The following is a 14,807-nucleotide window of genomic DNA, read 5'->3' on the forward strand; positions in this document are numbered from 1 at the left end:
TCCTTTTCTTCCCCTCCCGTGAATTGAATTCCTGAGAGTGTGGCGTTGATGATATGGTGTGTTTTCTCTCTTTCTGCGTTTTTAATGATTACAAAGGTGTCATCCACATATCTGACCCAGAGTTTGGGTTGTATTTGCAGCAAGACTGTTTGTTCTAATCTTTACATTACTGCTTCTGCTATGAGTCCAGAGATGGGTGAGCCCATGGGTATGCCGTTGATTTGTTCATATATTTGGTTGTTGAATGTGAAGTGTGTTGTAAGGCACAGGTCCAGTAGTTTGTTGATAGGTACAACGTCCTGTTGTCTGTTCTGTATGTCCAGCAGGTTGGCTATTGTTTCTCTGTATAAGGTTTTGTCGATAGAGGTAAACAGTGCCGTTACATCGAATGAGACCATAGTTTCTTCCTTGTGTATATGTATATTTCTGATGATGTCCAAGAATTCCTGTGTTGACTGCATAGAGTGTCTGGATCCGCTGATCAGGTGTTTCAGTTTCTGCTGTAATTCTTTAGCCAGTTTGTGTGACAGTGTCCTTGGTAGTGATACTATGGGTCTGAGTGGGATGCCTGGTTTGTGCACTTTAGTTAATCCATAGAATCTGGGGGTGTTGCTTTCATGTTTCATTCTTTGTAGGTCAAACCTGGTTCTCTGTCCCTTTTTTTGTAGATTCCTCAGTGTGTTGCTTATCCTATTGGTGAGCTGTGGGGTGGGGTCAAACTCCCTCTTTTGGTAGATGTTGCAAGTAGTTGTGTTTTTTGGACGTAGTCTGCTTTGTCCAGGCTGACCGTCATTCTGCCTTTGTCTGCTGGTAGTATGATTATGTTCTTATCATTTCTTAGTGATTTTAGTGCTTCCGTCTGCTTGGTGTTGAGGTTGTGTGTTTGTCTTTTCCTTGTTATCAGAGGTACGATACTTTGTCTCTGTTTGTTGTGTCTCTTCTGTCACGGCACTGTTCACCTCTATCGACAAAACCCGAGCCAGAGAAACAGTAGCCAACCTGCTGGACATACAGAACAGACAACAGGACATTGAACCTATCAAAGACTGCATACTCAAACTACTGGACCTGTGCCTCACAACACACTTCACATTCAACAACCAAATATATGAACAAATCAACGGCACACCCATGGGCTCACCCAACTCTGGACTCGCAGCAGAAGCAGTAATGTAAAGATTAGAACAAACAGTCTTGTCGCAAATACAACCCAAACTCTGGGTCAGATATATGGATGACACCTTTGTAATCATTAAAAACACAGAAAGAGAGAAAACACACCATATCATCAACGCCACACTCACAGGAATCCGATTCACTAGAGAGGAAGAAAAGGACAACCAACTCCCATTCCGAGACGTGATGGTACAGAGAACACCTAACGGAGAATTCAACACAAAGGTATACAGGAAAGCCACACACACAGACCAAGTCCTGAACTATGAAAGCAACCACACCAACACACAAAAGAAGTTGCATCAAGACACTATTCAAAAGGGCCACAACACACTGCAGTACACCAGAACTGCAAAAAGAGGAAGAAGAACACCTATACAATGTATTCGCCAAAAACGGATACCTACGCAATTTCATCAACAGATGCCTAAGGGAAAGACAACGGAACAAGGACATGCCGCAACCCAAAGGACCAGCCACATTACCATACATGAAGAGCATTTCCGAACTGACAGCCAGACTACTGTGACCACTAGGACTCATAACAGCACACAAACCAACAGCCACTCTCAGACAACAAGTCACCAGGTCAAAGGACCCAATACCCAGCATGAGCAAAACCAATGTAGTGTACAAAATCCCATGCAAGGACTGCACAAAACATTACATAGTACAAACAGGAAGACAGCTAACGATCCGCATCCATGAACACCAACTAACCAAGAAACGACATGACCAGCTATCCTTAGCCTCACACACAGATGACAAGCAACAAGAATTCGACTGGGACAACACTACTATTATAGGAGAAGCCAAACAGAGAACAGCCAGGAAATTCCTAGAGGCATGGCACTCATCCACAGATTCAATCAATAAGCACATCGACCTGGACCCAATATACCGACCACTGCAGCGGACAGCTGGAACTGACAACTGGAAGTGGCAGATTCAAACCACTACAAATGCCAGAGGTAAGATCACAGAAGCGCTTCACAGGAGGCTCCCAAGCACGGAGGATGTCACCTAGACAGGGGACGAAATGTCTGCAACACAAATTCCCAGCTCGGCGAACAGAACCACAACAATTTTATTGAACCAATAAACAGCAATTATTCTAATATTGCCATAAGCACATCCTTGACAAAAGTTCAGTAAAATAGATTGTGTTTCAGGCAATTCTCCAGTCCAGGAGCACAACACAGAGAGAGGGGATGGTGAGAAAGAGAGATACAAACTGCAGCTTCCAAACCCAGCTTCGAGGCTCTGGGGAGTATGACCCCATCCATTCAGGCTGCTTATCTTGTTCCAAAAAAACACTAAGCCCTCTCACAGGCTGTTAACCTTATTGATTTCATAAAGACAGCACATCACCTCTGAATGAAAACGACTCCTTTTCTTTAAAAGAAAGGGACAAAATACACCTCTGAAAGTCACAATACTAAAAGACAAAGTTTCATTGAAAAAGCTGTAAGTCATGTGGCGTAAAACTTTGCATTCAATTCTTCAACTTATTGAATATATTCATTCCATTGTGCAAATTCTTAAATTCTGGCAATCAGCCAGTTGTTTACTTGAATTTAGTGTCTGGATTTGTAGAAAGCATGATAAAGGTCCAACAAGCAACATTAATAATAAAATCATTGTGTGTGCAGAATTTGATAAGTTGAATACTGAATCTATTTTAATCCGTTTCTGCACTTGTTAAATAAAGGGTCTATTATTCGTCTAAATGTAACATTATTGTAAATTTAGTTATTTTTAACTTTAATCCTTCATAAAAGGTGCAAGCTCCTGGTTTAAATGGATGCTGAGATTTTTGTTTATGGTAATTTGATGTAATTTTAAAACAACAAATAAATTCAGATTCATATTTTCAGAGTTTAATGGAAGACCACAGACCTTGTTATTGCCTATTTCAGGGTTTTTAGTTCTTTGTGATGCAAATTGTGGGATGGTTCACACAGTGTATGCCTTCTCCTTTACACTCTTCAAATCCCCCCACCCCAAACACCACAACCACTCCTGCCATATCCTTTTTAAAAAAAAAGCTGATATCAGTGTATGTACAATATAGTTTTAATTTGAAGTTGGAAATCTGTGAAAGATTGACTTGTGGAGACATCCCAAGGCAGACTTTAGTTATGAAGCATAATGTTTGAAGCTAATTTTTATATTTGTTTTTTTGTGAAAAATTTTCAATCAGTAAAGGAGTCTTCCATTTCTTTTGCAGATTTTTATACCTACTGCTGTTAACTTGTCAGGCAGATTTGGAGGGAGGGGAAATGCTTTATACACTGTTATATGAAGCACAGTAAATTTTATGTATCCCATTTGTAAGTATGTTATGTACAATCAACTGCAAACCTCCAGTCTTTTGTAACCCCATTTTCAATCTCTAATTCTTACAATGGATGCATTTGCTTCATCCCCAATTAGAATGAGTTTGTTGGTTAATATAAGGATATAGGAAAAGGCCAGTTTTAACTGTATTGAATCGAGGAACTCTGGATTTTTTTTACATTCCTATGTTGTGCTATGTTTAATGTGCAAATGTGATTTTACAAAAGACAGCCAAATCCAAAATTATTTTGACAATTAAGAAGAAAAATAACTCCATACCAGAAGAAACCCCACAGTTGGCAATAAATTTCAGTGATAGATTTAATAAAATTGATTTGGGGCAGCAGGTCATATTGGGAGGCACCTCAAAGTTTGGCAGCAATTTATTTTGTGCTTGGTGAAGTGTATTGCTGTTTCTGCTGGGATTTCATAGTCTTGCTAATGAGATTCAGTTCACAAAAGATGCATAACAAATGATATGCTTCTATAACCCACCATGCAAAATTAATTTGCTGTAGTGTGGCATATTTGAAATTTGCTGATCAGGTATGTTTTTTGTTTTCTATGTTCTTCAATTTACAATAAAATTTCAATCACCATAACTAACAGGCTTGTGGAAAACAATTGTAATGCATTTGTTAATGCACCCTAGGGTTTTACTTTGAGCAGTGATGTTCATGGTTGTTTTCCTCTGCAGGTATAGAGCGTGATGCAGTTAATATATTTACTAAATACATTTCACCAGATGCTTCTAGACCAATTCCAATTATGGAAGCAATGAGAAATGATATAGTAGGTAAGTAACTGACTGAATCGCTCTTTTAACTGGGAGGTGGTTTGGGACTAGTTGGCCTTCAAATATAGATTGAATACCCTCTATTTTGCAAGTTAAGTAACCAAGAGTCTGACAAACTATTTTTCTTTCTCCTTCCATTAGCTTTCCGCCTGTTACCATTCTTTAATGACACACATGATTGTTGCTGGGCTGCTATTCCATGTGTGTTGATGGTCTTTCACAATCTTAGTATTGTGATCATGACTTGTTTCAGTGGAATTATACAATGTTTAGTGCATCATCTGTGGACACCTTCACAGATGAAGTGAATCTTATCCAGATGTGCTAAATAATAGTTAATTGGACTTCTGCCACTGAGCTGCTAGGTGTCATTTTGATGGCAGTCTCTCTCTTTGAATGCAATGTATAGGCTAACTGCCCTGTAATCTTAAAAACAAATATTGTACAGGGCTAGCATAATTCAATTTTCTCATCTTGCATGTATGTTCTGGAATATTATTGTTACTGGTACTTTAATAAGAATTTTGATATTGCAAAATTCACTGATGTCACAGCTGGAGAAAAAAACAACTTCAATTTGTTTCCAGTCACTCAAAGTGGATGTTTCTCATGACCCATTTGGATGAGTCCACCGAACGTGCTTGTTTTCGAGCAACTTGGAACTCAGTTGGGGTGACTAGGAATTCCACCAATGCATTTTTCTAGGTCCCTCACAGACTTGCTTGAAGACATGAGTTTTTAGGAGGTTTTTGAAAACAGTTTTTGGTGGGGGTTAGGTGAGTGGCAAAGCTTAGAGAGAATATATCAAAGAAAAGTCGATGACAAAGATCAGCATGTGAAGGTGGGAATTGGAGTATGCTGGGCATTGCCTCTCCTTTTATTGATGACTTTCCTGCTGAACAATAATCTGATGCAAGGGTATAACAGTCCCTTTTGTTGCATCTGCACTTTGAACTTGCCTACCTGTTGATTGACTGAGCTGCTTGATGCTCCAGAGGGAAATGCTGTTTTATCCTTGAAACATCGGCCCAAAATTTAATTTATTGGTTTTTAAGAAACTCTGGGTGGTCAGGAATTAACTGAAGGCTCTTTACAAAAGTCCTAGAAGCTAATGTATGCACCAGTTTTACTTTTACTTTCACAGAAAATGCTATCCTGTCTGTGTTTGATCCTGTGGCTCAAAAAAATCTTAAAACTATTCTCTCACTAGCTTCAGAATTATGAAATGAATCCTGGTTGTGTATCATTGTGCATTGGTGTAAACAAATGTGCTTCTGTCTTAACAGCTAAGATATGTGGAGAAGATGGACAAGCAGATCCCAACTGTTTTGTCTCTGCACAAGCTGTAGTGTATGTTATGATGGAAAAAGAGTGAGTAAATATGATGGAAACGATTATTTCAAAATACTCATAACTTATCCAGTTGGAGGTGGGTAAAATATTAGAGAAGGGTAAATGTTAGACCTATACAATTTGACACACACACGCAACTAGAGTAGGTGGATTTGTCTCTATCAGATGCCTAGTAAGAGGGTGTAACCAAAGGAAACGTGTAAAAGCTGCCATTTTCAGTGGTAACCTATGGAGGCAATGTTATACATTTAGTAAGACCATAAGACGTAGGAGTGGAAGTAAGGCCATTCGACCCATCGAGTCCACTCCGCCATTCAATCATGGCTGATGGGTATTTCAACTCCACTTACCTGCATTCTCCCCGTAGCCCTTAGATTCTTGATGTCACGAGGAATTATCAATCTCTACCTTGAAGACATTTTAGCGTCCCGGCCTCCACTGCACTCTGCGGCAATGAATTCCACAGGCCCACCACACTCTGGCTGAAGAAATGTCTCTGCATTTCTGTTCTGAATTGACCCCCTCTAATTCTAAGGCTGTGTCCACAGGTCCTAGTCTCCTCGCCTAACGGAAACAATTTCCTAGCGTCCACCCTTTCCAAGCCATGTATTATCTTGTAAGTTTCTATTAAGTCTCCCCTTAATCTTCTAAACTCCAATGAATACAATCCCAGGATCCTCAGCCATTTCTCGTATGTTAGACCAACCATTCCAGGGCTCATCCGAGTGAATCTCCGCTGGACACGTTCCAGTGCCAGTATGTCCTTCCTGAGGTGTGGGGACTAAAACTGGACACCGTATTCTAAATGGGGCCTAACTAGAGCTTTATAAAGTCTCAGTAGCACAACGGTGCTTTTATATTCCAACCCTCTTGAGATAAATGACAGTAATGCATTTATTGCAGCATTCCAGTGTACTGAAAACCAACCTGGAATGAAGATTTCTGCTAGGTCAGTGGTTCCTACATACACTGTATAGTGTGGATCGCACAGAACAAATGAGGTTAAATGAGATTATTAAGCAAATGCCATTTCTCAATCATTTGCAAACTGCCTGTTGAGTTGGGCAGTTCAGATGTCTGTCATTTACTCTAAAACATATGACTGTGTTGGGCAGTTCAGATGTCTGTCATTTACCCTCATACATCTGACTGAGTGGGAATCAAGAGTTATCACAAAGTCACTGAAGAGAGATAATTGCTATTAGGCAATCTTTGTTCAGGTTTATTGAAAAGAAACTTAACTTTGAAACACTGTACATCAACGCACCTTATTGTGCTCGTCACTAACCTGCTGTTTCTCAAATGTTTGGAAGAATCAATATGTATTTCCTGAAATACAAGAGCATTAGTGAAGGCAATTATTTTCAAAACTGTTCTTTATGTGCTTACTTAAATCAAAATATGTGATCCTTTTTGGTCTGCATTTGCTACCACAAACAGTATACTGCCCCAAGCATGTTTTATTGGCGATATTACCTGCAAATAGAATTGCTGACTGTGTCACTGAGATGAGTGTAATTTCAGCTGGAATGCTGATCCCTGATGCACCCTGTTCACTGTTTAGGGACAGATATAAACTGGAAAAAACTTGATGAAATTGTGACTGATGATTTGTTGCCATCTTGTGGTTAAACATAAAGCTAAAATTTGGGCTCTGGGTTTGTACATTCTGACTGCTGCTGGATCATAAGTAAAATCTAGTTCTCAAGCTATCCCAAAACTTCAGCGCAAAGTAGATTCCATTCATAATAGTGCATCATCTTTGTTCAAGATTGCCTAACGTTAGCAAAACATTACCATATGCCATCGCAAGGTCAAATAAGTGTGTTACTGTTTTAATAGCTCTTTGCACCCTTAATACTTTCTATTTCTAATCTGCTTTCACCCCCATGCTGTATCAGAAAGGAGCAGATTTAGTAGCACATATTGCCTTCTGTTTGATAGCTTATTTTTCAGAAGTGCAACAAATCATTGTGTTGCACAAATTTGTTCCAATTAGTTGCTACTGAGTTAGCTACTGGAATGAATGCTTGGGAAAGCTTGGTGGTCAAAGAAACTACCCACAGTGACTTAAGAGACACAAATTTGCCTTGGCAAAGCCAAGAACAACAGCATCACCATGACCTTCATTACTTCAACTGAGCTTGGAAATTCTTAAACTAAAGGAGAGATTGTTAGTCAGTCAAATGGAGCATAGTGAATGTGTTAGAAACTAGGTTTGACATTACTGATTTGCAATCTTTTCAGGAAATAGTTTAGAAAGTGTGCTCTAAAGTATGTCATAATGTGGGTTTATCAGTTGGGTGAAGGTATTCGTGTCATTTAGAGTCATACTTGCTTAATTGTTCTTTTTAATTTGTTAGTCAAAGTCTTAACTTGAATTCTTGTAGAATTCCTTTAAGTTGATCACTGGGAATTCAAATATCTTGTTAGTCTCTACAAGCCTTGTAAGAAATGGTACAGGTACACAATCCTTTATCCGAAACCCTCAAGGCCACTTAGTTTTAGGAATTCGGATTTACGAGAAAGCGACAGTTTAATGGTGAAATTTTAAAAATCTTACCGAACAGCAGACACACCTTTTGACTATTACGGGCCCTGAGACAAAATTGACGCCTGTCAGTGCTGAGCCATTCCCCCTGCATGAGGTGGGTCAAGTCCGTGTGGAGTTGGGTTAACTGTTTGCATACCAAACAACCTTGTTAATGAGAAAAAAACTTCAAGAAACTTTGGATTTCAGACAAAGAATTGTCTACCTTTATAAGATTTGGAATGTGAGGATTGTTTTAATGATTTGAAATATCACTTGAGCTTGCCTGTCCTTAACTGTATTCTCTGCAATGGGGGCACCTACTTGGCCATTTCACTGTCATCTGTGAGCTCAGTAGTTTGTATGAAATTTCCTGGGTTTACAATTTGCATTGCCTATTGAGATGTGCTTTCTGCATTTTATTATCATGAAAATTCAGTGTAGATCTACAACATTCCTTTATTTCAGCATTTTCAATTCATCCTTTTATTCTGCTCGTCCAGTATTTGCTAGTGTTGGAAGTGCAGTGTCTGTTATAGAGCTTGGGTTGGAGCAATTGCCAACTAATGGCAATCATTCCAGCATTAAATCATTGAAAGTTGACTCCTCGGTCAGTATTAGAGATGGCCTGTACTGATACATTTCACTGTTGTAGCTGCTGTGCCAACCTTTTTGGCAAGATTCATATGGACCAACACTGCCAACAGATTTATGATGAGATAATGATGGAATGTTGTAAACAGTAATGGGCCATCTATTGCTAGGCCCTAGCAATTTATTTTATGTAGCCTTTTTAGTCTGCAAGGCAATTGCATTATCTAAAGGGATACTTTTGTAAAATAAGGTACAGTTGGCAATACAAGAATATTTTAGATAGTAACATTTTAAAACCATAATTTTCCTTTAAGGGCAGAAAATACTAATACAATTTTCAAGGGTAATGGGATCAGGCACGAAAGCAATGAAAACTATAATCCGATTAGCCGTGATTTTACCGAACATTGGAGCAGGCTAGTGGGCTGAATGGCCTTTTCCTGTTTCTAATGATGTGATTTTGTACAGGGAAGGGTTTTTAAAGACTGGATTCTGTTAAATGCCCAGTATAGAAAATGAATGCTGACCTTCTCATTTTTCTTTCCTCTCCAGGCACTTTACGGAATTTTTACGGAGTCATCATTTTTGTAAATACCAAATTGAAGTGTTGACTAGTGGCGTTGTTTACCTGGCTGATATTCTTTTCAATGAGTCGGCACTCTTCTATTTCTCAGAGGTATGATGTAACACAGTGTGCAAAGTTTTTAATGTGTTGGTAAATACCTAGCTGGATGTAAGAGCTTTCAGACAAACAGAATTTGTGGCAAATTTGACTGTCATTTTTCATGGACTTGTGATAAGTGTACTTCAGATATTCAGAATGTGCCACTGTTGTGAACTGACATTCAAGAACAATATGGAAATGACAGCGTTTCTGTGTGTAAGAGATTTCATTTACCATACTTTAAAGTGGGGTCTCCAAGTTTCACAAATAAATGCCAGGGCTTCCTAAAGTTTGTATATTTATCCTGATTTAGCACCCAGGCTTGACCAATTAAACACACAATGCCCGAATAGTCAACAGGCCCTCCTAACCAAGCACAGAGCAGTTGAACTGTACAGCCGCCAGATATTTTGTCGTAATTTATTGTCACTCTATTTTACGACGTTTGTGAAATCTAGACACTGATGTGCACTGCACTAAGTAGTGTATCATTTAAAGCAAACATTTAAAGGGGGTTTGGGTCTGGGTGAGATGCTCTTCAGAGAGTCAGTGGACTCGATAGGCCGATGACCTGCTTCCACACTGTAAGGTTTCTGTGGTTCTATGGTAAGCCTATTTTTCTGTTGAAACTTGAAACTGCTTTGAATTGACATGGGCAATAGTAAAACTAGCCTTTTGTCTGCCTTGAAATTGATTCTATAACAAGTTAGATCCAGGAGAATTATGAAACAAAATATGATGCCAAACAACTATGAAGGCATAGGTCAACAATAACTTCATCAAAGGAGGTAGGTTTTAAGAACTGGCTTAAGGGAGAAAAGTAAGGTGGGAAGACTAAGATGTGTAGGGAGGGAATTGCAGATCTTTGGGCTTGAGCAATTGAAGGCACAGCCACCAGTGGTGGGGTAATTAAAAATCAAGGAACCCAAGAAACCAGCACAGAGATCAGAGGGTTGTGGACCTCAACAAGATTGCAGGGGTCAGGGGCAGTGACACAAGTGACGTGGAAATTTGAGTACAAGGATAAAAATTTTATAATCAAGATTTTACTGATCAGGAAGCCATTTAGGAGGCACTGGGGCAGGGCTTGATGTGAGTAAGGGCGGAGGAAGCAAAGTTTTTTGATTGGTTTTAGGTTTTCTGAGAGTGGAATGTGAGAGAACAGCATGGAATGCATTGGAATAGTCAAATCTAAAGTTAAAAGCTTAAAAAAAAACAGATGAGCTTCAGCAGTGGTGAAGTTGAGTGTCATTACATTGGTGAAAATAATTCTTAAGAATGGTGTGGGGATGCAGTAGGAAACCCCTCACCGAATTGAATGTAAAACAAGGTTATGAACAGATTGGTTTAGTTTCAGGCAGTTGCTAGGGAGAGGGTCTGGGAAATTGAATCTTGAGCAAGGATTTTGAATAATGGCTTCAGATTTCCCATTTTGGAGTAAATGTCCTTATTAGACGTTGGTTAAACAATACAATGATTCCATCCTTCATTGTTATGGAAACGAACTGCTTGATGCTACTGCATAATGTGGATAATTTTAAAATAAGTGTTCAGATTTAATTGGGAAAGTGTACAATATGTTTGCAACGATCCTTTCTCATTCTTTTTGGCCTCCATGAAAGTTTATGTGAAACTCTCGTTTTACAATTCAGCTTTATTTAGAGAAAATATTTTTTTAAATATGTTTTGATTCTGCATCTTCCCTATTATCATGGAAGTATTGACTACTTGAATGTTTGGTTTCATTTGCTCCCAGGTATAGGAATGCTAAGTCTGAGCATATTTCTGTGAATTTCAGTCATACAACCTGCTCCAACCACTGTGTTTGGTCAAATAAACATCTACCTTCCTTTGCCTCAACCGTTTCCACTTTTAAAATATCTGATCGACAAAAGAGTTCAAAGAAAATGTAAAAAAGTGCACACGTTATAGCCACATACGTTTTCTGCTGATTTGTCTGCATCAACACCGAGGAAATAATCTCGTAATTGCTGAAAGTTCCAGGTCAACATGGAGGGTCAGCAGCCTTCCTCTGGTGTTATCTTGGTGTGATGTAGGTCACAACTTAACATTTAAGGTGATTTCAATTATTTGCAGAGCGAATAATAATCTTAAATCAATAATTCCTAAACTGTTGCAGATCATTTGTTGTTAAAAGCATGAGGTAAAAACAATGACTGCAGATGCTGGAAACCAGATTCTGGGTTAGTAGTGCTGGAAGAGCACAGCAGTTCAGGCACAGCATCCAAAGTGCAGCGAAATCGACGTTTTGGGCAAAAGCCCTTCATATGGAATAAAGGCAGTGAGCCTGAAACGTGGAGAGATAAGCTAAAGGAAGGTGGGGGTGGGGAGAAAGTAGCACAGAGTACAGTGGGTGAGTGGGGGAGGGAATGAAGGTGATAGGTCAGGGAGGAGAGGGTAGAATGGATAGGTGGAAAACGAGACAGGCAGGTAGGCCAAATCCGGACAAGTCATGGGGACAGTGCTGAGCTGGAAGTTTGGAACTAGGATGAGGTGGGGGAAGGGGAAATGAAGAAACTGTTGAAGTCCACATTGATGCCCTGTGGTTGAAGTGTTCCGAGGCAGAAGATGAGGCGTTCTTCCTCCAGGCGTCTGGTGGTGAGGGAGCGGTGGTGAAGGAGGCCCAGGACCTCCATGTCCTCGGCAGAGTGGGAGGGTGAGTTGAAATGTTGGGCCATGGGGCGGTGTGGTTGATGTTCCCTACAGCGCTCTGCTAGGAGGCGCCCAGTCTCCCCAATGTAGAGGAGACCGCATCGGGAGTAACGGATACAATAAATGATATTGGTGGATGTGAAGGTAAAACTTTGGATGTGGAAGACTCCTTTAGGGCCTTGGATAGAGGTGAGGGAGGAGGTGTGGGCACAGGTTTTACAGTTCCTGCGGTGGCAGGGGAAAGTGCCAGGATGGGAGGGTGGGTTGTAGGGGGGCTTGGACCTGACCAGGTAGTCACGGAGGGAACGGTCTTTGCGGAAGGCGGAAAGGGGTGGGGAGGGAAATATATCCCTGGTGGTGGGGTCTTTTTGGAGGTGGCAGAAATGTCGGCGGATGATTTGGTTTATGCGAAGGTTTGCAGGGTGGAAGGTGAGCACCAGGGGCATTCTGTCCTTGTTATGGTTGGAGGGGTGGGGTCTGAGGTCGGAGGTGCGGGATATGGACGAAATGCGTTGGAGGATATCTTTAACTACATGGGAAGGGAAATTGCGGTCTCTAAAGAAGGAGGCCATCTGGTGTGTTCTATGGTGGAACTGGTCCTCCTGGAAGCAGATACGGCGGAGGAATTGGGAATACGGGATGGCATTTTTGCAAGAGGTAGGGTGGGAAGAGGTGTAATCCAGGTAGCTGTGGGAGTCGGTGGGTTTGTAAAAAATGTCAGTGTCAAATCGGTCGTCATTAATGGAGATGGAGAGGTCCAGGAAGGGGAGGGAGGTGTCAGAGATGGTCCAGGTAAATTTAAGGTCAGGGTGGAATGTGTTGGTGAAGTTGATGAATTGCTCAACCTCCTCGCAGGAGCACGAGATGGCGCCAATGCAGTCATCAATGTAGTGGAGGAAGAGGTAGGGAATGGTGCTGGTGTAATTACGGAAGATCAACTGTTCTATGTAGCCAACAAAGAGACAGGCATAGCTGGGGCCCATACGTGTGCCCATGGCTACCCCTTTGGTCTGGAGGAAGTGGGAGGATTCGACAGAGAAATTGTTGAGGGTGAGGACCAATTCGGCCAAACGAATGAGAGTGTCGGTGGAAGGGTACTGTTGGGGACGTCTGGAGAGGAAAAAAACGGAGGGCTTAGAGGCCCTGGTCATGGTGGATGGAGGTGTAGAGGGATTGGATATCCATGGTGAAGATGAGGCGTTGGGGGCCAGGGAAACGGAAGTCGTGGAGGGCGTGGATGGTGTCTCGAATGTATATGGGGACTTCCTGGACTAGGAGGATAGGACAGTGTCGAGGTAGGTAGAGATAGTTCAGTGGGGCAGGAGCATGCTGAGACAATGGCTTGTGGATCTTGGAAGGAGGTAGAACCGGGCAGTACAGGGTTCCCGGACTATGAGGTTGGAAGCTGTGGGTGGGAGATCTCCTGAGGTGATGAGGTTCTGTATGGTCTGGGAGATAATGGTTTGGTGATGGGGGGTGGGGTCATGGTCGAGGGGGCAGTTGGAAGAGATGAGGTTCAAGTTCTTAAGATTCATGAATGTTTATTGATCATATGGGGTCATGAAGAAAATGGCTTTGGTATTTCATAACCAAATTGTAAATAATCTCAATTTCAAAGAGATAATTGAAATTCTTGATTAGACCTACATTTCCAGACTGAAAACCCATAGAAAGCTATGGAATTCTTTAATTAACAGCTTGAAAGAGGAAAGACAAGCAACTTTACTGGAGACTTGAACAGTCCCACAGCAATTTCAAATGATGTTGTCAAAAGAGATTGTCAGCCTTACCAAAACGAACAAATAAACTAACTTTTGACTACCATGCACGAAAATTGTATAAATGCTGATAGGAAAGATAATGGGTTTTGGGTGATGGTAGAGGGAGTGGATTGATAATTAAATTGATTTAGGTTGGTGGATATTAAGAGTAGTTCGATATCAGGTCAGAGGCAAGGTCACTGTTTGAAGCAAGTGGGAGTGTCGTGGGAATAAGATCAGAGAGGATGTGATGGTTGTCAATTTAAACCAGTGTTCTAAGAGTAATTCCTCAATGTATACTTTTAAAAGAAAAAAATTTGCAAAGGATATAACTTTATTCATAGTGGTTATTCTTAAGAATAAAGTTATATCCTTTGCAAGTTTCTTTCTTAAAAAAAAGTTCTGAAGAATAATCCACTGAATTTGATTAGATGAAATGTAGTGATGTCTCTATTGGTTTCATAGTTTTGAACACAGCACTAACTGAATGGTGTACTCCCAACAGGGAGTTCTGTGCTACTCTCTCTATAATACAGTATCAAATTTTATAAAGGGAGTGGAAAACCAAGCCAATAGGATTGGCTGCGTTCCATAAGTTGGTACATTTAAACAGTAATTTGTGTATACATGCTGTGGCGTGTGGAGTGGAGGCTGCTGCTGGTATACGATTTCCTGGTGATTTTCCTCAACCATCAAATATCCACCATGACTGTTTCTAGTTGAGGAGGTCAAAGCAAACCACTTAGCATTTCCCTTACTCTGTATGAAGACTTGAAATTCAGTTGAACCTGTTGTGCACGTTTGTTTCTGTTGCTTTAGCATTCTCACACGTCAAAAAGTTATAGGTACAAGTGAGATACAAGAGAGGAGGTTTCCTGTTGTGGGAGGGTCTAGGATTAGAAGGCATAATCTCTGAGGCAA

At 40.7% G+C, this 14,807-nt stretch overlaps 1 protein-coding gene across 2 annotated transcripts in view; it reads left to right on the top strand.

Annotated features, from left to right (window-relative positions):
• Positions 1-14,807, top strand: part of akap10 (A kinase (PRKA) anchor protein 10) — a 76,403-nt gene that overhangs the window by 46,744 nt on the left and 14,852 nt on the right. For both annotated transcript variants that reach the window (XM_060848316.1, XM_060848317.1), the window contains exons 5-7: positions 4,214-4,312; positions 5,599-5,683; positions 9,342-9,465. In XM_060848316.1, coding sequence (XP_060704299.1) covers positions 4,214-4,312; positions 5,599-5,683; positions 9,342-9,465 — 308 coding nt within the window. The remainder of the gene's footprint in view (positions 1-4,213; positions 4,313-5,598; positions 5,684-9,341; positions 9,466-14,807) is intronic.

The sequence above is a fragment of the Hemiscyllium ocellatum genome, chromosome 31 (assembly GCF_020745735.1).
Source record: "Hemiscyllium ocellatum isolate sHemOce1 chromosome 31, sHemOce1.pat.X.cur, whole genome shotgun sequence".
In the NCBI taxonomy this organism is placed as follows: domain Eukaryota; kingdom Metazoa; phylum Chordata; class Chondrichthyes; order Orectolobiformes; family Hemiscylliidae; genus Hemiscyllium; species Hemiscyllium ocellatum.